At 43.7% G+C, this 25,738-nt stretch overlaps 1 protein-coding gene across 4 annotated transcripts in view; it reads left to right on the top strand.

The window, feature by feature from the left end:
• The window catches only part of KDM6A (lysine demethylase 6A), a 279,276-nt gene that overhangs the window by 128,694 nt on the left and 124,844 nt on the right, over window positions 1-25,738 (top strand). For all 4 annotated transcript variants that reach the window (XM_070750519.1, XM_070750522.1, XM_070750520.1 and 1 more), the window contains exons 6-7: window positions 3,510-3,630; window positions 20,038-20,092. In XM_070750519.1, the coding sequence (XP_070606620.1) occupies window positions 3,510-3,630; window positions 20,038-20,092 (176 nt within the window). The remainder of the gene's footprint in view (window positions 1-3,509; window positions 3,631-20,037; window positions 20,093-25,738) is intronic.

The raw sequence follows: 25,738 nt of genomic DNA, 5'->3' as shown, positions 1-25,738 counted from the left end.
AAGGTCACAGCAGGGCGGCAGCGGTTTTGTTTTTGTTTTTTTTTGGTTGCACGGATTAATTGACTTTACATTGTTTCCTATGGGAAACAATGTTTCGTCTTACGGACCTTTCGTGTTACGAACCTCCCCCTGGAACCAATTAGGTTCGTATCTTGAGGTTCCACTGTATTACCTATAAAGCACTATATGGCTTAGGACCAGATTACTTACGGGATCGCCTTCTGCCTCACACATCCCAGCGACCAATCAGATCCCACAGAGTTGGCCTCCTCCGGGTCCCCTCAGTCAAACAATGCCCACTGGTGGGACCACAAAGGAAGGCCTTCTCTGTGGTGGTTCTGGCACTCTGGAACCTGCTTCCTCTGGAGATTCCCACTACCCCCATTCTCTAAAAACACGGCACTGCCAACAGGCCTGGAAAGACCCTTGAGCATTAACATCTTGCTCTAGCCTGACTGTTGTATGATTGTAACATGAATGTTTTTGTTATGGGGTTTAACTTTTTGTATCGCATTTTATTGTTGTTAGCCGCCCCGAGTCCGTGAGGAGATGGGAGGCATATAAATGTAACTAAATCAAATCAAATATAGAATTAATATAAAAGTAATATAAATTTAATTACATCATTCAGCCAATTTAAAGTAGAAAAAAATTCATTTGTTAAGGCTGAGGAATATTAAGACAGAAATTAAGTCAAATGTACTGTCAGTTATAATAGAGAAACTTAGATGCTCTTGCTTTTTAAAAAGAACTAATTATGTTCCAAATGTAAGGTTTCCAGAAATTATTCAATTACAGTTTGCCTTATTTTCAGTTTACCAGAATGACAAATGATTAGGAAATCTAACAGGTGTAATCTAAATAGCACCTGGAGATTGATGGAACAAGCTTACATTGAGTTTTGTGGTAAGAAGGTACTGGCTACAAGAAATTGTATAGCTAGTGATGAAAGGTGATAGAAATTATAGGTTTGTTTAGGTCACTGAATCTTTAAGAGTTCTTATTTATTGTTGGTGCAAGAATATGAACCAGAAAACTGTTTTTAACTTGTTGACATGTTATGTTGTAGTGAATCAAAAGTTCACAGATGTTTACAAAATGTTTATAAACGTTTACAAAAGTTTCCGATGCTATAAAGGTTTTACTGAATTTTTCAGTTTTTTGCAAAAAAAATTGTTTTAACCAGCTATAGTTACAGTTTTGAACATTTTTGTGAAATGTAGATGTAATAAAGTATTAGTGTTTAACTGCTTTTGATGGTGATTAATGTATTTGATAGATACTTATTTGGTTACATCTATTAGTACAATTTGATTTTAGAATTCAGCAAATTTTAAAACCTACCGTATTGTTTGGAGTATAAGACACACCCTTCTCCTCCCTAAAAGAGGGTGGAAATATCTTATACAGTAGACCCCCGCTCGTTGCGAGGGTTCCGTTCCAGGACCCCCCGCAACGAGCGGGTTTTCGCGAAGTAGCGCTGCGGAAGTAAAAACACCATCTGCGCATGTGCAGATGGCGTTTTTACTCCCACAGCGCTAGCGAGGAGCCGAAGATTGGGGGCGGGGCGGCTGTTTGCCGCCGGCATGGAGGGCTTCCTAGCAGCCCCCCAAACCCGGGTTGGGGGTCCGGGGGGCGCTGGCTCTCGGCGCTTTCGAGCTGAGTCCGGGAGCGAATTCGCTTCCGGACTCAGCTCAAAACCGCCGATAGCAAGCGGCAAGGAACGGCTTGTCTCGGCGCTTTCGAGCTGACCGGACTCAGCTCGAAAGCGCCGAGACAAGCCGTTCCTTGCCGCTTGCTATCGGCGGTTTTGAGCTGAGTCCGGAAGCGAATTCGCTTCCGGACTCAGCTCAAAACCGCCGATAGCAAGCGGCAAGGAACGGCTTGTCTCGGCGCTTTCGAGCTGAGTCCGGTCAGCTCGAAAGCGCCGAGACAAGCCGTTCCTTGCCGCTTGCTATCGGCGCTTTTGAGCTGAGTCCGGGAGCGAATTCGCTCCCGGACTCAGCTCAAAAGCGGCGAGAATGAACGGCGTGGGCGGGCGAAGGGCGGGCGGCAGCGAGGAGTTTGCGTGGGCGGTGGGGAAACTCCTCGCTGACGCCAGCAAGAGGGGAAAGACCCAGGGAAGCCGCTGCCATCTACGCATGCGTGCCCGGCACGCATGCGTAGATGGTATTTTTGACTTCCGGGTTGAAAAATAGCGAAGTACCCTGTTCGCAATGGTTGGGGACGCAATAAACGGGGGATCACTGTATACCGAATGCAGCCATTTTTGCTGTCCTGAAGCTCTGCCCCCCCTCCCACCTGCAGAGAGCTCTTGGGTGCTGAGGAATGGCAAAAATTCCCATTTTTGCAAAAAAGAGCCTTTTTTTGCCTGTCCCCCCCCCTCCAAAATGGGATGGGCAAAGGGTCTGGGGAGCCCACAGAGAATTCCTGGGGACTGGGAGAAGTCAAAAATGTCTCCATTTTTGTGAAAAAATGCATGAAAAATGGCTCATTTTTCACAAAACTGGGGACATTTTTGGCATCCCCAAGCACCAGGAGCTTCCTGCAGGCTTCCTAGACCCTTTGCCCACCCAATTTTTGCACAAAAATGGGGTTGTTTTTGCTTTCTAATTACACCATCTAGCATGACTGGAGGAGATTATGGGAGTTGAAGTCCTCTAGTATTAATACTGTCAAGTTTGAAGACCCCTGGGTTAGGGATTAGGGGTGCAAGGGTATTCAAACTTGGCAAGTTTAAGACTTGTGGACTTCAACTCCCATTCCTGAGCTAGCATGACTTGAGGAGGAATTCTGGGAGTTGAAGTCCACACGTCTTAAAGCTGTCAAGTTTGAAGTTTATAAAAAGTGTACATGGCTGTAAAAAGTATACATGTTTGTAAAAACTATTCTGCTACACTGGTATTTTATTAAATAATATATTACTACCTCATTTGGTTCAGAATACTTTTTCTCTTGTTTTCCACCTCTAAAATCTAGGTGCGTCTTATAGTCCTGTGCGTCTAATACTCCGAAAAACCATTACTTGAAACTATACATTCACTATTTAGTTATTAAAGCAGTGGTCCCCAACCTTTCTGGCTCTGAGGACTGTCAGGGTCAGTAGAGGGACCTGTTTGTGCAAATGAAACTTCATGCATTCACCAGCCACTTGCATGGCCCAATTCCCAGTGGGTAACATCCTGGGGATTGGGAGCCCCTGTATCTAAAAGGAATTTATTTATTTACTTATGATCAATTGTGACTCCTGGCAACTAGTCTCTGCAATTTTCCTAGTAAGATTTTTGTCTTGTTCAAGGGTTGACACAGAATGACTGCTCAAGGTTACCCAACTGGCTTCTTGCCTGGTGCAGAACTAGAACTCGTTCTCTCTTGGTTTCTACTCTGATGTTTTAATCGCTATACCATACTGGGTCTATTCATTTAATATATTCATTTTTCCTGGGAACTTTTCTTTTGAGAATTTTTATTAATACAGAACATTTCAGTATCCCTTTTTGTTTTCCCAGGGCAATTAAAGCATTTCGGGAAGTGCTTTACGTGGATCCCAGTTTTTGCCGCGCCAAGGAAATTCATTTACGACTTGGGCTTATGTTCAAAGTAAAGACAGATTTTGAGTCTAGTTTTAAGGTAAGCATTTAAAATTTTAATAACAATAGATTTATTGGTTATTGCACTTGCTCCTGAGTATATCATATTTCAAATATGGATTTATTTTCTTTGAATGAACAATTGTCTCATATACAGTGATACCTTGTCTTACGAACTTAATTGGTTCTGGGAGGAGGTTCGTAAGGTGAAAAGTTCGTAAAACGAAACAATGTTTCCCATAAGAACCAATGGAAAACTGATTAATGTGTGCAAGCCCCCCCCCCAAAAAAAATCGCAGCCCGGCTGTCACCTTCTGAAACAGCTGGGCGCTTCTCGACATTCTCCCGAACCCGAAAAGTTCGGAAAAGGTTTGGGTTCGGGAGAACGCCGAGAAGCGCCGCCGCCTGGCTGTCACCTTCCGAAACAGCCAGGGGTTTCTCAGCGTTCTCCTGAACGCCGAACCCGGAAGTTTGGCAAAAGTTTGGGTTTGGCGTTCACGTTCGGGACAATGCCGAGAAGCACTGCCGCCTGGCTGTCACCTTCGCAGAAGAGCCGTGGAGCTGTCAGCTGGTCGAGAGGCTCAAACAGAGGTGGGGAATCCCAATAGGAAATTCCAGGGGCGGAGCTTTGACGTCACGAAGACGTCCTTCCTGGAATCCACATTTCGGCCAGCCAGGAAGGACGTCTCCATGACGTCAAAGCTCTGCCCCTGGAATTCCCTATTGGGATTCCCCACCTCCATTTGAGCCGCCCGACCGGCTGACAGCTCCACGGCTCTTCTGCAAAGGTGACAGCTGGGCAGTGGCGCTTCTCGGCATTGTCCCAAACCCGAACTTTTGCCAAACCTCCGGGTTCGGTGTTCAGGAGAACGCCGAGAAGCGCCCCAGCTGTTTCGGAAGGTGACATAAACCAAAGGAGAATTAAGGGAGGGAATAAGGGATTAATATAAAATAGTATGTATGTGGATGGATGGATGGATGGATGGATGGATGGATGGATGGATGGATGGATGGATGGATGGATGGATGGATGGATGGATGGATAGATAGATAGATACAATCTGGATATAAAAAATATGCTAAGCAAAACAGGGTTGTTATACAGAATTAACAGAATTAGATAAAATCAAAAACAGGAACAGAAGAAAGATTAATTTTAAAAACTTATACAGTGGTACCTCAAGATACGAACCCCTCGTCTTACGAACAACTCGTGATACGAACCCGGGGTTCAGAAAAATTTTGCCTCTTCTTACGAACTTTTTTCGAGTTACGAACTGGCGTTCGGAGACTGCTGGGAAGCCGCGTGACTGTTTTAAAAGGTGACAGCCGGGTGGCGGGGCTTCCCAGAAGCCTCCCGAACTCGGGTTCGGGGGGGTGCTGGGAAGCCCCCCAGGCCGGCTGTCACCTTTTAAAACAGCCGCGCGGCTTCCCAGCAGTCGCCGAAAGCTGTTTCTTTGTGGGGCTCAGGGGGGGTGCTGGGAAGCCCCCCAGGCCGGCTGCGACCTTTTAAAACAGCCGCGCCGCTTCCCAGCTGTCTCCTGAAGCCGAACACCAAAGCCGAACTTCCGCGTTCGGCGTTCGGAGACAGCTGGGAAGCCGCGCAGCTGTTTTAAAAGGTTGCAGCCGGCCTGGGGGGCTTCCCAGCACCCCCCGAACCCGGGTTCGGGGGGGTGCTAGGAAGCCCCCCAGGCCGGCTGTCACCTTTTAAAACAGCCGTGTGGCTTCCCAGCAGTCGCCGAAAGCCTTTTCTTTGCGGGGGTTTTTTTGGTTGCACGGATTAATTGACTTTACATTGTTTCCTATGGGAAACAATGTTTCGTCTTACGAACCTCCTCCTTGCACCAATTAAGTTGGTATCATGAGGTATTACTGTAATTATGCGACTGGACAAAATTGGAAGAAGAATAAGTAAAAACAACAATGATAACATGGGCAAAACATTTTGCTCAAACGATAGAATTGGCTAAATGGAAAAAGTTGTGGGATAGAAATTATAAATTAACAATGTGAACTGCATATAAAGAGAATCTGTAAAATATGTTTTACAGATGGTATTTACCATTGGTGAGATAGGCAAGAATGTTTAAGGATAAATCAGAGAAATGTTGGAAAAGTCATCCAATACCTGGATTCTTCTATCATATATGGTAGACATGCAAAGAAGCAAAAAAGTATTGAACAAAAATTAAGACATGATTGGAAGAAATTACTTCTTCTGGCACCCCATTGGCCCAGGCGTCCATGGTTTGGACCTGGTGAACCTATTCATCTCTCACCCCTGGAGCTTACCCTCAGACAGGATCTCCCTCAGCCAGAGGGCAAGGAACCATCCGGAGCCTCAGTGGCTCCAGTTGGCCATCTAGTACTTGAAAAGAAGATTCCGAGGAGGGGCCATTTCTATGGGAGGGTAATTTCGACTATTCAGGCTTCTCAATATCCCTCAACAAATAGGATATAAGAAGCCATGTGGATAGTCTTTTGTCACCTACAAAATCAACATTCGCTCCCCCCTCGTCTTACAAACTTAATTGGTTCCCGGAGGAGGTTCGTAAGGCGAAAAGTTCATAGGAAACAATGTAAAATGAATTAATGCGTGCAAGAAAAAAAACGCAAAAAAACACCGCCGCCCAGCTGTCACCTTTTGAAACAGCCGGGCGCTTCTCAGCGTTCTCCCAATGCTGCACCCGGAAGTTCAGCAAAAGTTCGGGTTCGGATTGGGAATGCCAAACCCGAACTTTTGCCGAACTTCCGGGTTTGGCATTCAGGAGGCCGCCGAGAAGCCCGGCTGTCGCCTTTTGAAACAGCCGGGGGGCTTCTTGGCATTCTCCTGAACACCGAACCCGGAAGTTCGGCAAAAGTTCGGGGTCGGCATTTGGGTTCAGGAGGACGCTGAGAAGCCCCGCCGCCCGGCTGTCAGCTTTTCAAAAGAGCCGCGGAGCTGTCAGGCCGGTCGGGGGGCTCAAACGGAGGTGGGGAATCCCAATAGTTAATTCCATGGGCGGAACTTTGACGTCATGAAGATGTCCTTCCTGGAGTCCACGTTTGAGTGGGGACTGACATAAAGAATTATAAAGACAAGCAGGTGAATAAAAAGTTGAAGAAAAGTACAGAGTCAAAATTAGAGCAGTCTAGAAACTTTTTTTCACTCCAGTAACTTTTACTGGAATTTTCTAAAGAACCTTTAACAATCTGATTGAAATAAACTGATGTCTCAATATTTTAATATAATATTACTTTTCTTGCCATAGGATATTGCCATGAAAGAAAAGAATTGATCTAAGAATATGATCTTAGACCAGACCTTCTTTATTCATTTTGTGCAGATGAAATGCTTTGTCTTTGTCCTGCTTATACTGTTGATTCCTCTGTTTTGATTGTGGAACCCACAGTAGAAGAAATTGCTTACATCTTAACCTCCTTTCTTTAAAACAGTGTTTCCCAACCTTTTTTGAGCCGCGGCACATTATTCATATTTTCAAAATCCTGGGGAACATTGAAAGGGGGGCGGGGGGGGGGGGCTAAAGAAAAGTTTGGACAAAAAACCCCTCTCTTCCTCCCTTTCGCTCTATTTCTCCCTCTTTCTCTCTTTTCCTTCCTTCCCTTCTTTCTCTCTCTCCATCCCTCTTTCTTTCTTCCTCTCTTTTTTGCTCTCTTTCTCCCTCCCTCCTTCCCTTCCTCTATGTCTTTCTCTCTCCCTTGCTCTCTCTCTCTTGCTATCTCTTTCTTGCTTTTTTCTCTCTTTCTTGCTCTCTCTCTCTCTCTTTCACTGTCTCTTGCTATATGTCTCTTTCTCTTTGCCTCTCTTGCTATCTCTCTTTCTTTCTCTCTCTTTCTCTCTCTCTGTCTCTTTCTTTCTCTTTCTCTCCCTCTCTGCCTCTCTTGCTAAGTCTCATTTTCTCTTGCTATGTCTCTTTCTTTTTCTCTCTCTCTGCCTCTCTTGCTATGTCTCTCTTTCTCTATCTCTCTTTTTCTGCCTCTCTTGCTATGTCTCTCTTTCTCTCTCTGCCTCTCTTATATGTGTCTCTTTCTTTCTCTCCCTCTCTCAGCTGACTGCAAGCGGGAGCCCTGACGGCGGCAGCTGGACGTGCTGCTGGACACCGTATATGCCAGGCCCACAGCGCCAGCATGTACGACGTCCAGCAGCACGTCCAACCGCCACCGCCAGGGCTCCCGCTTGCAGTCAGCTGAGAGAGAGAGAGAGATCTCCCTCTCGCCGCCGCCTGGAGCTCCCTCTTGCCGCCGCCATCTCCCCGCGACTGTCTGCGGCCGCTGCAGCCACCCCCCCACTCCCACCGCCAGTGCCCTCCCGCCGAGCCACAAAGGACACTTGCTGCCGACGCCAGGGAAGCTCCAGCTGGGCGGGGCGCTGCCGGTGCCTCCGTCCTGGGGCTCCCACTCGCAGCTGTCCCCCGGCTCCTGCCTGATGCCGCGGTTTCTGGCACTCTCCTGCTGGGCCCCAAAGAAGGAAGGTGGGAAAAAGGCACGAAGAATGAAGCTCTCCTTCTTCCTGCCTTCCTTCTTTGGGGCCCAGCAGGAGAGCGCCGAAAACCGCAGCATCGAGCAGGAGCTGGGGGACAGCTGCGAGCGGGAGCTCCAGGTCGGCACCGGCAGCGCCCCGCCCAGCTGGAGCTTCCCTAGGCGCTTCGCGGCACACCTGACCGTGTCTCGCAGCAAACTAGTGTGCCGCAGCACACCGGTTGGGAAACACTGCTTTAAAAGAATAGATTCTGATTTTGAAGAGTTGTAGAGCACGAACCCGAACGCCAAACCCGAACTTTTGCCGAACTTCCGGGTTCGGCAGAACGCTGAGAAGCCCCCCAGCTGTTTCAAAAGGTGACAGCCGGGCGGCGGGGCTTCTCGGCGGCCTCCCAAATGTCGAACCAGGAAGTTTGGCAAAAGTTTGGGCTTGGCGTTCGGGTTCGGGAGGACACCTGCTTCAAAAAGCGACAGCTGGGCGGCGGGGCTTCTCAGCGGCCACCCGAACCCGAACTTTTGCCGAACTTCCGGGTTCGGCGTTCAGGTGGCAGGTTCGTAAGACGGAAAAAGTTCGGAAGAAGAGACAAAAAATTTCCGAACCCCGGGTTCATATCTTGGATTGTTCGGATGGCGAGGGGTTCGTATCACGAGGTACCACTGTACTATATTTTTAATTTTTATTGCAAACTTTAACTATCTAATTAATTACTTTTAGACAGTCCTCTTCTAATTTGAATTTCTCTAGATGGATTTCTACCTTGATGGTTATATGGCCTCTCCTTTATATTAAACTATTTCATACAGTAATAACTGGCTTCAGTATTACAATATTTGTATGAGATGCAGATATATACTAATGTTGGTTTTGTGCAGAGTTTTAGAGCTGGATGTTTAATATGATGAGATGGTAGTTATAGTGGTGAAGATAATAGTTTTTTAAGAGCTAAATGTAATGCTTTTTCAAAAGGCAGCTAGACTTTCTTTGTTTTTCCTTGAAGACATTTTGCTTCTTATCATAGAAGTTCTTCAGTTCTGTGTGAATGGTAGAGAATGGATTTATATTCCTTGCAGTCATCTGGTTTGTAGCCCTCTCTCCGAGAGTCGCTGAGGCAACTTGGATGATTACTGTATTTTTCGGTATATAAGATGCACCTTTTTATCTCAAAAAGCTGGGTGCGTATTATACACAGAATGTTGCATGGGGGAAGAAGTTAGGCAGTGGGCAGCGGCTTTTCACACGGTTTGGCAGCTGGCTGCCACTGCGGAGAAAGAGTTGTTGCTGCCGCCGCCATTCCTGCTCAAAGCCTATGAGGAGTTGCTGCTGCCATTGCTAGCCACCACCAGCTGCCGAACTCGGATTTTCTTTAGACTTTCTGAATAACAGAAACATTCAGTGTTAAAACTCCAGTGAATTTCAACATTTAAATTATTTATTTATTTATTTATTTATTTATTATTATTATTATTATTATTATTATTATTATTATTATTATTATTATTATAGAATCCAAGTCTGATGTTGGATGTCTTTGTAGGATGATACCTATTCTGTCTTCCTCCATCCTGGTTAATCAACCAATTGTTTTGTTATTAAAGAAAGCAAATGGTTTGCAGGGTCATTCAGTAAACCATTAAAAAAAAACCATTACGAGTAGATTCTAACCCCACACCTTTATCTCGCCTGTTCCGAAATATGCCCAAATGTAAAGCAAGGGATTTCAGCCTGCCTGCCACGTAAACGTGGGATTGGCTGTTCACAAAGCAGAGGAAGGCAAACTCCATGCACACAAGGCAAAAGAAGAAGAGGAGGGAAAAGATCCAACTGTAAACTTTTTAAAAAAATAATAAGTGTTACAGAACAGGAGTCGCAAAGTCGCAGACAACCAGGAGCCCTGTCAGGACTTCTTCTATCCCGCAAACCTTTTTCCTTTTCCCTGTCCATCATGCATGCATGCTGAGATGAGTCGCCAGTTAGTTGGTGGCAGCCTGCTGGCCGCTACCAGTAAGTCTGCGGAGGAGAGAGCCAACCGATCTGCTGCCACCAACTAACCAGTGACTCATCTCGGCATGCCTGCATGACAGACTGGGAAAAGGAAGAAGGCACACTGATCTCCCTGGGAGGGTATGAGGGATGGTTTGAAGACTGACTTCCAACTTTGAAGACCCCTGAGTTAGGTGTTAGGAGTGCAAGGGTCTTCAAACGTGGCAAGTTTAAGGCTTGTGGACTTCAACTCCCATTCCTGAGCTAGCATGATTGGTGGAGGAATTCTGGGAGCTGAAATCCATAAGTCTTTTTTTTTTTTTTAAATAAATTTATTAAATATATACAATAAAAACCAAATACAGAAAGACAAAAGAGATATACATATTGTACATTTTAACATTTACACTCTACTTATGTAGTAATTGGGGAGTGGGAGAAGGGGGTTCTGAAGGGAGGGAAGTAGATATAGAAGGAAGGGGGATAGGGAAAAGAAGGAGGGGGGGATAGAGAAGCGAAAACCAGCGTTAGAGCTGGGTCTTTCATGATTTGCGGCCTGTAGTTTGAGCTCGTAGTTGGTGTGTTTTACCCTAAGGCTTTATCTATATGTTTTGTATGTAGTTTTTAGTGCCAATATGTATAATTGATTTAGGGGTTTATTTTCTTTGTAAAGTTGGAGTTCGTGTCGATCGATGTTTACAGTTTCTTGTTTCAATTTGATGTTATGATTTGTGATGTAAATTGCTATTTTTTCAAGTTGTTTTTGTTGGATATTTTTCTTGATGAATAATTTTTAGATAATTCCTTTTTTTTAACCAGAGGTACCATTTATCCCAAGCTTTGTAGAAATCTGTCTCATCCTTGTTTTGCAGTTCCATTGTTAGTTTGGACATTTCTGCGCATTCCATTATTTTAATCAAGAGTGATAGGGTAGTTGGTTTTTTTTCTTGCTTCCAAAATTGTGCATATAAAATCCGTGCGGCTGTAATAATATGGATTATAATATATCTGTTTTCTTTACTAAAATTTTGTCTTGTGATTCCTAGTAGAAATAGTTCGGGTTTCGCATGGATAGTCTGAGAAGTAATTTGTTCTAGTATAGTTTTAATTTTTTCCCAATATTTTTGGGTGGTTTCACATGTCCACCAGATGTGGTAATATGTACCTGGTTTTTCCCTGCATTTCCAACATAATGGTGATAGATTTGGATACATTTTTGCAAGTCTAGCAGGTGGCAAGTGCCATCTGTAGAACATTTTATAATGGTTTTCCTTACATGAGGTTGCCATCGTTAGTTTATAGTTAGCAGTCCAAATTTTTTCCCATTCGTTTAAATAAATTGTGTACCCAAAGTTTTGTGACCACGCTATCATAGTTCCTTTAACTATTTCTTCAACAGTATCGTGTTGAAGGAGGATATTGTATATATTTGATATTTGCTTTTTTTGTGGACCAAAAATTATTTTATCGAGGGGGTTATTTTTTTGGAAGTCTGATTTGTTCTTATCTTCATTATATTTTGATTTTATTTGTAGGTAGTGTAACCAATCTACTTTAATACCTTTTTCCATGAGTTTTTGCTTAGGGATTAGTTCATTATTTTCGTTTAGTAGTTGGTCATATGTTATAATTTTATCAGGGGTTAATGCAGTCGGGTATACAGTGGTACCTCAAGATACGAACTTAATTGGTGCCGGGAGGAGGTTCGTAAGGTGAAAAGTTCGTAAGATGAAACATTGTTTCCCATAGGAATCAATGGAAAAGCAATTAATGCGTGCAAGCCCAAAACTCAGAAACCGGGAAGCCGTCCGCCACCACCAAAGGAGGCTGGAGCCTCCCTTTGCCCCACGCTGCTTCGCCCTGCCTGTTGTCCTGGGTGAAGTGCTGGGGGGAGGGAGTCAGGAAGGTCCTCCTGCTCCCCTCCCCAGCCAAAAACACAAAGACAGGCAGGGCGGAGCAGCGTAGAGCAAAGGGAGGCTGAAACCACCGGCGGCTTCAGCTTCCCATTGCTCCGCGGGAGCGGCAGACCGCCTTTGTATTTTTGGCTGGGGGGGGAAGCAGGAGGCGCAGGATCGGGCCGGCGGCGGGCGCGCCGCGAGGTAGCAGGTCAGCATCCTGGGCGGCTGGGCGGCGGGCGAGCAGGTGTGGCCGAGCGGACCTGGCTCCGGCTCCGGCTAGACCTCCAGCGAGAATGGGGCGGGCAGTGGGCGCGGCGGCAGCGGTAGCGGCGAGGGTGCGTCCGATTCGGGGTTGGCGGCCCCCGACGCAGTGGGGAACATCAGCGCGGGAGGCAGGAGAGGACCGGGCGACTGGAGCAGCAGCGCGGCTTCTTTTTGCCTGGGAGGGAAGGTGAAATGCCGGCGGCTCTAGCAGCTGCTACGAGCGGCATTTCACCTTCCCTCCCAGGCAAAAAGATGCCGGGGAGAGGGGCACGCCTTCCGCCTGGGAAGTCCGGCCCCATCATCCCAGAATGCCGGCAACTTTTTGCCTGGGAGAGAAAGTGAAATGCTGCTCGTAGCAGCTGCTACGAGCGGCATTTCACCTTCCCTCCCAGGCAAAAAGATGCCGGGGAGAGGGGCACGCCTTCCGCCTGGGAAGTCCGGCCCCATCATCCCAGAATGCCGGCATCTTTTTGCCTGGGAGAGAAAGTGAAATGCCGCTCGTAGCAGCTGCTACGAGCGGCATTTCACCTTCCCTCCCAGGCAAAAAGATGCCGGGGAGAGGGGCACGCCTTCCGCCTGGGAAGTCCGGCCCCATCATCCCAGAATGCCGGTAACTTTTTGCCTGGGAGAGAAAGTAAAATGACGCTCGTAGCAGCTGCTACGAGCGGCATTTCACCTTCCCTCCCAGGCAAAAAAATGCCGGGGAGAGGGGCACGCCTTCCGCCTGGGAAGTCCGGCCCCATCATGCCAGAATGCCGGCAACTTTTTGCCTGGGAGAGAAAGTGAAATGCCGCTCGTAGCAGCTGCTACGAGCGGCATTTCACCTTCCCTCCCAGGCAAAAAGATGCCGGGGAGAGGGGCACGCCTTCCGCCGGAATCCCGCCCGGCTGCTCTGTTTAGGGTGACCCGCTCCCTTCTTAATCAGGGGGGAGTTGGGGAGCCCTTGCAGAGTAGTGCCGAGGAGTTTAACACGTTTTTCGCTGATAAAGTCGCTCAGATCCGGGCCGACCTCGACTCCAATTTTAAAACAGAGTCGACTGACAACGAGTCAGTCGAGGTGACTGGGGCACGTACTTGTCCACCTGTCTGGGAAGAGTTTGATCTGGTGACACCTGATGAAGTGGACAAGGCCATCGGAGCTGTGAGTTCTGCCACCTGCTTACTGGATCCGTGTCCCTCCTGGTTGGTCTCGGCCAGCAGGGAGGTGACACGGAGCTGGGCCCAGGAGATTACCAACGCTTCCTTGGGGAGGGGAGTTTTTTCATCACTCTATAAAGAAGCGCTTGTGCGCCTCCTCCTCAAGAAGCCCTCCCTGGACCCAGCCATACTTAACAACTATCGTCCAGTCTCCAACCTTCCCTTTATGGGGAAGGTTGTCGAGAAGGTGGTGGCACTCCAGCTCCAGCGGTCCTTGGAAGAAGCTGATTATCTAGGTCCCCAGCAGTCGGGTTTCAGGCCCGGTTACAGCACGGAAACCGCTTTGCTCGCGTTGATGGATGATCTCTGGCGGGCCCGGGACAGGGGTTTATCCTCTGTCCTGGTGCTCCTCGATCTCTCAGCGGCTTTCGATACCATCGACCATGGTATCCTTCTGCGCCGGTTGGAGGGGCTGGGGGTGGGAGGCACTGTTCTTCAGTGGTTCTCCTCCTACCTCTCTGGCCGGTCGCAGTCGGTCTTAGTGGGGGGTCAGAGGTCGGCTCCGAGGTCTCTCCCTTGTGGGGTGCCTCAGGGGTCGGTCCTCTCCCCCTTGCTATTTAACATCTACATGAAATCGCTGGGTGAGATCATCCAAGGACATGGGGTGAGGTATCATCAATATGCCGATGATACCCAGCTTTACATCTCCACCCCATGCCCAGTCAACGAAGCGGTGGAAGTGATGTGCCGGTGCCTGGAGGCTGTTGGGGCCTGGATGGGTGTCAACAGACTCAAACTCAACCCGGATAAGACGGAGTGGCTGTGGGTTTTGCCTCCCAAGGACAATTCCATCTGTCCGTCCATTACCCTGGGGGGGGGGATTATTGACCCCCTCAGAGAGGGTCCGCAACTTGGGCGTCCTCCTCGATCCACAGCTCACATTAGAAAACCATCTCTCAGCTGTGGCGAGGGGGGCGTTTGCCCAGGTTCGCCTGGTGCACCAGTTGTGGCCCTATCTGGACCGGGACTCATTGTTCACAGTCACTCATGCCCTCATCACCTCGAGGTTCGACTACTGTAATGCTCTCTACATGGGGCTACCTTTGAAAAGTGTTCGGAAACTTCAGATCGTGCAGAATGCAGCTGCGAGAGCAGTCATGGGCTTACCTAGGTACGCCCATGTTTCACCATCACTCCACAGTCTGCATTGGCTGCCGATCAATTTCCGGTCACAATTCAAAGTGTTGGTTATGACCTTTAAGGCCCTTCATGGCATCGGACCAGAATATCTCCGAGACCGCCTCCTGCCGCACGAATCCCAGCGACCGATTAGGTCCCACAGAGTGGGCCTTCTCCGGGTCCCGTCAACTAAACAATGCTGGTTGGCGGGTCCCAGGGGAAGAGCCTTCTCTGTGGCGGCGCCGGCTCTCTGGAACCAACTCCCCCCCGGAGATTAGAACTGCCCCTACTCTTCCTGCCTTCCGAAAACTCCTTAAGACTCACCTTTGCCGTCAGGCATGGGGAAACTAAACATCTCCCCTGGGCATGTTAATTTATACATGGTATGCTTGTGTGTGTGTTTGCTATTACATGGGGTTTTTCTTAAATCGTTAAATATTTTAATTAATTGGATTGTTGTGACTGTTTTTACTTGTTGTGAGCCGCCCCGAGTCTTCGGAGAGGGGCGGCATACAAGTCCAACTAATAAATAAATAAATCCAGAAATCTCTCCAAATTTATTTATTTCATTAATTAGGATAGGTGCAGATTTTAAGGGGTCTTGTACAATGAACACCATGTCATCAGCAAAAGCTTGAAGTTTATAGTGTTCATTTTTAATTTTTAATCCTTGGATTTCCTTGTTGTGTCTTATTTTATTTAGTAGAACTTCTAGTGCAAAGATAAAGATCAGGGGGGCTAAGGGACAGCCCTGCCTCACTCCTTTTTTTATATTTATTGTTTCTGTCATATCATTGTTTATCAGTATTTTGGCTGTTTGTATTGAGTATATAGTTTTAATGAGTTCTGTAAATTTATTACCAAATTGCATTGACGCTATTTGTGTTGTAAAGAATTGCCAGTATAAACTATCAAAAGCTTTCTGTAGATCTACGAATAGGAATGCTACTGGTTTATCTATGTTTTTATCGTAGTATTCTAAAGAGTCCAAAATAATCCTTGTGTTTGTTGTTATGTTTCTTGCCGGAAGGAAGCCATTTTGGTCTGTATGTATTCTAACAGTTAATATTCGTTTAAATCTTTCGGCTATGATGGATGCAAAGATTTTATAATCTGAGTTAAGCAGGGATATTGGGCGATAATTTTGAATGTAAGCTCTATTTTGTGTATCTTTAGGTATTAAAGTTATGTAGACCTCGTTCCAGGAGGAAGGAAGTTTTGAACCCTCGAGAATTTCATTAACAAGGGGTAACATTATAGGCTCCAGAATTTCTTGAAATTGTTTGTAAAATTCGGCAGGTATACCGTCTGTGCCCGGGGTTTTATTATTTTTTTGTTTTGTAATTGCATTAGTTAGTTCCATTGATGTTATTTTATCATTTAGAATATCCTGATCTTCCTTATTTATTTTTTCTGTATTTTCTAAGTTCTCGAATAAGTTATTTATTAGTTGTTCATTTACGTCATCTTTTTTATATAATTCCTCAAGGAAAGATTTAATTATTTGTTTTTTATCGCTGAGTGTTGTTTTTAAAGCATCTGTATGATCATATAATGCCTCTATAATTTTATCTGCTTTTTGGTGAGCGAGTTTTGAGGCTAACCATCGCCCAGGTTTGTTTGCAAATTCAAAGTACTTTTGTTTGGCAATCCTTAATTTATGTGAGAGTTCTTCTTGGGTTTGCAGGTCATAAAAGCACTAAGCAAATGAAAAAGAGAAAACAACTACCGACAACTTTTGAACAACTTACAACTGAATTAGCGCTAAAAGACATATGGCGTCACTTTAATCCAAACAATAGACAATACACTTTTTTCTCTTTTCCTCACAAGTCATGGTCCCGCATTGATATGGCCTGGGCTGATTTAGAATTTATCAATAATAGTGCATAGTGTCACCAAACCAAGTCCAGTTAGTAGAAATAAAGAGAGGACACATGTTCTTGTGGGTGACTCGATTGTCAGAGGTGTTGATTTGGGACAGAGGAAGGAAGTGGTGAAGGTGATGAGGTGTCTTCCAGGAGCCACTGCCCACAGGGACAGGAGGCGGATTACAAACATTGTCAGGGCTGTGAGTAAAGGTAATAAAGTTGATGTGGTGGTGCATCTTGGCACAAACGATCTGTCCCAGAGAAATGTTAATGTAGTAAAAAGAGATTTTCAAAGTCTAAGTGTGGAGCTGGGTAAAATAACTGATTCAGTGACTTTCTCAGAGGTGTTACCGGTTTGTGGCCAGGAGGGTAAAACAAGTTGTATCAGAGAGTTTAATGTGTGGTTAAGGCAGTGGTGTAAAGCTGAAGGTTTTGGTTATGTAAGTCATGATGTCAGTAGATGGTCTAATAGGGAGTTGTTTAAGAGGGATGGTTTGCATCCATCATACAGAGGTACCCAGGTGCTCGGTGAGGAATTCAGAGCTTTTTTGGACAGGCATTTAAACTAGGTAAAGGGGACAGAGATGTACCAGATGTGGAGGATTTCTGTCCCCGACCAATGAGGATACATCAGTTTCTGGAAGCTTATGAAAAGGGAGCTGAAAATAAAATAGATGTAGTTGTTGATGATAAGGGGCAAACTAATAATGAAAATAATGTTCTTCGGGTAATGTGCACGAATGCTCGAAGCTTGAGCAACAAGCTCTGTGAGTTAATGGCCATAATATCTAGAGATAATTTGGATCTGGTTGCCATAACTGAGACATGGTTTAAGGATTCCAATGAATGGGAAATATCCATACCAGGATATACACTGTATAGGAAGGATAGAATAGAGAGAAGGGGAGGTGGAGTAGCCATTTATGTTAAAGAAAGTCTAAAAACAATACTAATTCAAAATACATGTAAAGATCTGGAGACCCTCTGGATTTGCATGCAAAATAAAGACGGTTCTGTCATTAGAATTGGGGTGATCTATAGGCCTCCAGGGCAATCTGAGGAACATGACAACAAGATGGTGGATGAGATTACCCTAATGGCAGTAAAGGGAGATATTGTGGTTATGGGTGATTTCAACATGCCTGATGTTGACTGGAATATCCCCAGTGCCCTTACATGCAAAAGTAAGAATATAGTAGAGGCCTTTACAGGAGCAGCTATGGCACAGCTAGTTAAGACACCAACTAGAGGGGAGAATATTCTAGATTTAGTTTTTACGAATGGGAATCGGGTTTCAGAGGTCAAGGTGGGAGAAAATTTAGGTTGCAGCGACCATCTATGTTTGTGGTTTGATGTAAAAACTGATTGTGAGCAATCCTATACTGCAACCAAAGTATTGGATTTCAGAAAAACAAATTTTAATGCAATGGGGGAATATTTAAATAATGAATTAAAGGGGAGGGATAAAATGGCAGGAGCGAGCACCCAGTGGACTGTATTAAAAAAGGCCATCTTAAAAGCCACAAGACTTTATGTAAAGCAAGTAACTAAAGGTAAAAGGAAGAAGAAACCGCTATGGTTTAGCAATGATGTAAGGACTATAGTCAATGAAAAAAAGGCTGCCTATAGGAGGTATAAAGAGTCTGGAAGTATAGCTGATAGAGAGGTGTATAAAATGAGACAGAAGGAGGCGAAACAGATAATATATGCTGCTAAAGCCTCAAAAGAGGAAGAAATTGCAAAATCTGTAAAGAAGGGGGATAAAACCTTCTTCAGATATATTAGTGATAGGAAGAAGAAAAACTGCAGCATCACAAAGCTTAGTACCGGGAATAATACATGCATTGATGGGAATAAGGAGATCGCTGACCATTTCAATAGCTACTTCTGTTCAGTTTTCTCAAAAGACACCTTACAAAATAATACTATAGAGGGATATAGCATTGCTTCCAGCTGTATGGATTCAGCTCCAGTGATCTTAGAAGCCGATGTCTTAGAAGAACTTGAAAGATTAAAGATAAATAAGGCAATGGGTCCAGATGGCATCCATCCCAGAGTTCTTAAAGAACTCAGATCTGTCATTGCTACCCCCCTGACTGATTTGTTTAACCAATCCCTGTTAACAGGAGATGTTCCTGAGGATTGGAGAATGGCCAGTGTTGTGCCTATCCACAAGAAGGGCAGTAGAGAAGAAGCTGGAAACTACAGGCCAGTTAGCTTGACATCATTCATGTGGCAGAAGGCGGTCTCGGCGGTCTACATGTTTTTGATTAAAAAAATTATTTCTCAGAATTAACTTTGGTATTTTGTTTGTATGGGATTGTTAAAAATTCATAGATTTGTTCCTGGATGCACATTCATAATTAGATGTAGCTATATAATGCTAAATTATTTTTAATTACCAAAGACAGGGCTGTATTCAGTCTATAAGATGCATAGACATTTCCACCCATTTTTGGTGAGTGTGTGTGTATGTATGTGTGTGCGCGTGTGCGCGTGTGCGCGCGTCTTATAGTCTGAAAAATATATATATCTGAATCTTCTGATGTTGGCATGTGTTGAGGAAATACTCTGTTACTTAAGTGCAAATGAACACAAATATGAAAAAATGCTTAGTGATATTTTCTTTGCAGTAGAGTTTTCATAAATATATTTATATTTCAATAGGTATAACAGGAACATATTCAGAATACATTGCAATTGTATGATTTCTGGATTTTTTAGAAGGGCAAATATCAGGCTGAAGCTATTTTAATTGGGATCTTAGGGCTGCCACACTTTATACTATTCTATATTTTCTATTGTGGGAGAATGGGAGGGGGATAATTTGAAGCTGCTGGCATGCAGCCAAAACAAATTCTTTCTAGGAAGCCAAGGTCATCCTTTGTCCTGCACAGAAGGAGATGGGTGGACTCTGCCAGCATGAAAGTTGAAAATAGGACAATGTGATGGATTTTTGAGTGTGGGGGCAAGACTTGAACTTTCAGTTGGGTGGTGAAACCCAAAGGACTTCAGATTTGGATTTCATCCAGATGTGCCAACATACAGTAGCTCTATTAATAAATTGGATTTTTGAGGACTACTTTACTTGGACTCTGATTTAATTTTGGATGCTATTTGGAACCTTGACAAAATAACTTAGGGATAATCAGTATCATTTGCAAAATTCGATTCTGTGAGTCTATGCGTATACACCCAATTTCTTTTAAAATATAAGTTTATTTAAATTGCTGTAATTACAGCAGATTTTATGATCCAATTAATATACTATTTACAATACCAGTTTGATTTTTATTTGATTATATTGGTCATTAATTATCTTTGATTTATTTAAAATAGTTCTGTGATTATGCTTCATGTGTTTGATGGGAGTGAAGATTTACAAATTTATGTATCATTTTGTTATATCAGTACCATTATCTTGACTTCAAATTAGAATTTTTTGTAATATTGTTTATATTTTTAAAAATGTAATTGACTTTCCATTCACAATTCTATTATTTAACTGTATGTTAATATTATCAAAATATTTTCATTCATTGAATTATTAGAATGAAAATATGTTTCAAATATTTCAAAGTATTTTTCAAAAATTATTTTCATTAGGAGAAATATTAATTATTTTGTTCATTTTGCAGCATTTTCAGTTAGCTTTGATTGACTGCAATCCTTGCACTTTGTCCAGTGCTGAAAGTAAGTATTTTAAGTATTTATTACAGTTGTATTTACTGTACATTTTATGTCCTGGATCATATCCTTATAATTAATTTCTATGGTTCGTATGATTATTTACATTTCATATAGCACCTTCTAACTGTAACATTATAGTATGTACATTAGTATTTTACATTTACAGAGAAATCTTTTAATTAGCTTTTGGTTGGACCAATATATTACAAATAATTCTTCTGAACAATTTCTTGTGAGTGATTATTGTTTAATTTTGCCTTTTCCTTATAATGAAAAATAAACTCAGACACTGCTATAATAATAACAATGAAAAACTATCCTTTATTAAACTAGTTTCATCCTTTACGAGTAACTGAGGTAGGGTATGGCTGTAAAGAAAGTTAGCTGAAAGGACCCCTACTTTGTGTGTCTTTCATGTCAACACTTGATTTAGAATAGTGCCAGTCATTTAGCTATGGTGAATCTCACTTTCAATTAAACATACAAAAGACAATAGTTTCTTAAGAGCTTGGAAAAGGGAACAAAGGCCGCAAGTCCCATGGTTCACATTTCCAAAGTATTCATTGTTTGAAATTATCACTTGATACAATACAAGTAAATACAGTGGTACCTCAAGATACGAATCCCTCGTCTTACGAACAACTCGTGATACGAACCCGGGGTTCAGAAAAATTTTGCCTCTTCTTACGAACTTTTTTCGAGTTACGAACCGGCGTTCGGGAGGCTGTTGGGAAGCCCCCGGCTGTTTTAAAAGGTGACAGCCGGGCGGCGGGGCTTCCCAGCAGCCTCCCGAACACCGGTTCGTAACTCGAAAAAAGTTCGTAAGAAGAGGCAAAATTTTTCTGAACCCCGGGTTCGGTTCGGGAGGTTGCTGGGAAGCCCCCCAGCCCGGCTGTGACCTTTTAAAACAGCCGCGTGGCTTCCCAGCTGTCTTCGAACGCCGAACGCGGAAGTTCGGGTTTGGCGTTCGGCTTCGGGAGACAGCTGGGAAGCCGCGCGGCTGTTTTAAGAGGTCACAGCCGGGCTGGGGGGCTTCCCAGCACCCACCGAACCCCGAACTTTTGCCGAACTTCCGGGTTCGGGGTTTGGGGGGGGTGCTGGGAAGCCCCCCAGCCCGGCTGTCACCTTTTAAAACAGCCGCGTGGCTTCCCAGCAGCCTCCGAACGCCAAACCCGAACTTCCGGCAAAAGTTCGGCGTTCGGAGGCTGCTGGGAAGCCCCGCCGCCCGGCTGTCACCTTTTAAAACAGCCTGGGGGCTTCTCGGCGGCCTCCCGAACGCCGAACCCGGAAGTTTGGGTTTGGCGTTCGGCATTCAGGAGGTCGCTGAGAAGCCCCCAGGCTGTTTTAAAAGGTGACAGCCGGGCGGCAGCGTTTTTTTTGCGTTTTTTTTTTTTGGTTGCATGGATTAATTGACTTTACATTGTTTCCTATGGGAAACAATGTTTCGTCTTACGAACCTTTCGTCTTACGAACCTCCCCCTGGAACCAATTAGGTTCGTAAGATGAGGTTTGACTGTATTCTTCCAGAGCTCCAGGTACTTCTTAGAATGTGCCTATCTGAGCTCCCAGTTACATGAGGCCTTCAGTCTGGAAGTAACTTCAGAGGATTCTTTTGCATAGCTTCTGAAAACAGCAAGAAAACATGCTTTATTCTTGTATACATTTTGAGGCTGCAGTCTTCAGAGGGTCTGGAGGCTGCATGAAAGCACATCTCATTCTTGTGTGGCTTCTGCAGTGTCAGAAAATCGAGCAAGAATGGAGGGGGATGCTGGCATGTCATTTGGGACACGCACAACATAGGTTCGCCATTACTTGATTGAATTGAGGGAAAAAACCTCTTAATTTAGTAGAATAACTTTGCTGCTTAATGGGACTGTAAGCTGTAAAGCTTTATTTAAGCATCAATTCAGAAAGATCAGATTTCCCAAGAAGCTACTGATACAGTTCTACAGAGGAATTACTGAATCTGTCATCTATGCTTCTGTAATTGTCTGGCTTAGTACATCAACCTTCAACCAATGGTTAGAAGTGCAGAAAAGACAATTGAACCCAGCTTACCTTCTCTTGAGGACCTATGTACTGAACAGATCAGAGGACTGAGAAAATATTTACACATCCCTCACCTCATGGATATATACTGTTTTAACTCAGGAGGCTGCTATAGGGCATTGCATGCCAAAACAACCGGACACAAAGACAGTTTTCCTTCTTGCCATCGCTGAACACCTATTCCCATAATATTGTCTTATGTCTAAGGATATTTACTCATTTAGTGAGGTTGTGTTACTATTAACTTTCTCATCTTTCCTATTAGCTTTTCCTATTGGTATCTTATATTATTTTGTTATTTGTATGTACACTGAGAACGTATACACCAGAGACATATATCCAATCACACTTGGCCGATAAAGAATATTCTATAGTAAAATATTATGTTATAGTCTAAAAGCTTTATTTTATTTGCCCAATTCCAACACTTAAGTTGAATTCCCATTTATTCTCTGAATCCAGCATAAATTCTCTATTAACTTTTCTTTCTATAGCACATTTGATCACATATCCTGAGTTGCTTTCAAGTTTCATGCTTCCTTAAATAACTCCAGAAATTGTATAATGTAGTACATAATTTTCTCCAGTCTGTCAAAACTCATCTGTTATTTGACTGATTTGGCTTAATTTCTTAATACTGCTGGTCTCATTCTGCTGGGAGGTACAGCCAGGAAGCACTTTTTTTTCCTCTGGCCATATTTTCCTAAGTTAGTGTTGGACTCCCTGGTGAATTTTAGAAAGATATTAAAAGCTTCACTCTTTCACAGACCACTCCAGTTGAATCCATGAATCACCTATCCCCCCCCCCCCCCATCTTTTTGTTACTTACTGGCTTTTTGAGTTATTTATTATATGGGCATATTTTTAATATAAAAATCCCTTAATTGCACTATGGCAGCTTTAATTAATTATTCATGTTGTGGAAGCTGCCAGAAAAGTTTTTTGATTTAGGTGGTATATAAATATATATGAAGAAATGTAATTAATATTTTGAATAAAATTGCATTTCTTCACATCTACCCCCTTTTACTATTCTATTTATGATTAGTTCCATATTTTTAAAGTCTAACAATACCACTAGGACAAAAATAATATTTGTCTATAATGGATACCTGTTTTCCCTTCCTTCTCTCTACTCATGAACTTTGGAAATTTATATTACGCTTTCAAGATAGATAGCTAGGAAAATTTATTTGTTAAAAGTATCATATATTTATTTTCTAATTCTTTGTCAGAGATTTCAAGTTGCAACACAAATAGCTTGCCCATAAAAGGATTCATTTACAACTTTGAAAATATTCTATCATCAAACAACAATTTTCATGGGAGGCATGTCCAATTCACAAAATACTGGGAGTTATTCTCATTTTCTGCTTTCTTTATAGAGTCCATACTGCATTTTCCCAGTTCAAATACTCCTTGTTTAACATCCATTCATTCAGCAACTATATAAAGTTACAATGGCACTGAATGAGACTGGTCTTCGAAGTTCCAGCTGTTACGATACCCCTGCAATCATGTGAAAAATATCCATACCAACTGAGACCCACTGCATTTATGACCATTTTTTGGCTGCCCACCTACCTACTACCCCTGCTGTGCCAGCCAATCTGCTGCCAAGGACAGACCATCTTCTGTATTGGTCTTCTGTGTTGACCATGATCTTCTTTCACACTGCCTTTTGTAACAGTGCAGCCAGGACTTTTCTTATGCCTCACCTAGGGCCTCTCATGAAAAAAGGTATTATTGTGGAAGAAGGATTTTCTGTTATGCTGGCATAGGCAGGGCCTTCTTTCATGTGCTAAGGTTCATTTTGAGAAAGAAACCTGGGTGGGGTGAGAACAAAGTCATTGGATGGACCATGAATGGAGGTCCTGGACAGGATCCAAGATAATTCCACTGCAAAAGAAGGCAGCACCAAAAAAAAAAGGCCCCGGGTAAAGCAGTGACAGAAGGCATGGAGGAACCGGTGGAAGGAGGCCAGCCAGGTAGCGGGGGTAATGTGTAGGTGGGCAGAGATGGGGAGACAGCCATGTGAGGGGAGTACAAGAAGAGGTGGTTTCTTTCCTTAGAAAGATTCAAAATTGGAAAAGACCAAGCCAGGAATGCTATGGCTTGAGATGGGTTTTACCTAAACCCTAGTGGGATTTGATTAACAATAGGGACTGCTAAAATGGCTGTCTGTAAACAATTACATTAGTTGACACTTTATGACCACATAGCTATGAATATTGTGGTCCCAATTATCATTGTTAACCAAGGACTATTGTATTGGGCTCAATTAGGAGGGCTTGCTGTTAACATACCTGCCTCCCAGCTATGTTGCAACAGCCCTGCCTGCGCTGCTCGAGGCGGTAGCTGAGTTGGCGGTGGAGTTCCCCAGGCTTGCAATCCTGGGGGACTTTAATCTACCATTGCTCGGCGAAACCTCAGAAATGGGGCAGGAGTTCATGGCTTTCATGACAACCATGGACCTCACCCAAGTAATTCAGTGTCCGACTCATAGAGGGGGACATGCACTCGACTTGGTGTTTCTCTCGGAACAGTGGAATAATGATCTGGTTTTAAGGGGTATAGTCACCACACCCTTGTCATGGTCAGATCATTCCCTGCTGAGGCTGGACTTTGACTGACCAATCTGCCACCGCAGCGAGACTGAACCGATTAGGAGGTTCTGCCTCAGGCGCCTAATGGACCTGGATGGGTTTCAGAGGGAGCTTGGAATAATCCCCAACTCATTTGTCTGTAGTCTGGCTAAGGCTCTAGTGACAGCATGTAATAAGGCCGCACTGGGGGCTCTCAGATTGCACCTCTGTGGCCTCTGCGAGGTAGTAGACCCTGGAGATCTCTTTGATTTACTGAGGAACTCCATGGGATGAAACGCCAGAAGAGATGCCTAGAGCAAGCATGGAAGGTCAGTAACTCTGAGTCTGACCGAACACAGGCAAGAGCCTACATTAGAACTTACCTCAGGTTGATAGAGGCAGATTCTCATAGAAGTCAAACAAACAAATAAACAAACAAACAAATAAATAAATAAATTTAAATAAATAAATAAAATAATAATAATAATAAATAAATAAAATTCCCTGCCCACCAAAGAATTTTTCTCTCTTTTTTACCTTCTTCCCACCTTTACATTTGCATCTTATAATTAAACCACTACTGTATGTTCCTTAAAACATTTATTTTTAAAAAAATCAGGAGGAGGATAATGTTTTGTTCTGAAGCAATTTGAATTTTATTCAGAGAATAAAATAAAATAAAATGCAAGGGAAATAATATTTCTGTAGATGTTTTGAGATATGGTGGCTTATACTGGTGTCATCACATTGGCAAACTCATGCATATTACATAGTGGTCATACATGCTTCTTGCTTAATTCTTGCTTAAGATAAAAATTGTAGTACTGCCAGTGATTAAATTATAGAAAAAAACAAATTTCCTTCATTAAAAATCTTGAAAAGATGAATTTTTTAAGGGAAAAAATTGTGAATGATACATGAAGCACAAAATATAGTGTATATTTGTGTTCTAAGAGATGAGTTCGTACATTGATAATTTAAAAATAAATAAATAAATAAATAAATAATAACAACA

The sequence above is a fragment of the Erythrolamprus reginae genome, chromosome 4, assembly GCF_031021105.1.
Source record: "Erythrolamprus reginae isolate rEryReg1 chromosome 4, rEryReg1.hap1, whole genome shotgun sequence".
In the NCBI taxonomy this organism is placed as follows: Eukaryota; Metazoa; Chordata; class Lepidosauria; order Squamata; family Dipsadidae; genus Erythrolamprus; species Erythrolamprus reginae.
The sequence above is the reverse complement of the archived record's forward strand: the minus strand, read 5'-3'. Positions and strand labels throughout refer to the sequence as shown.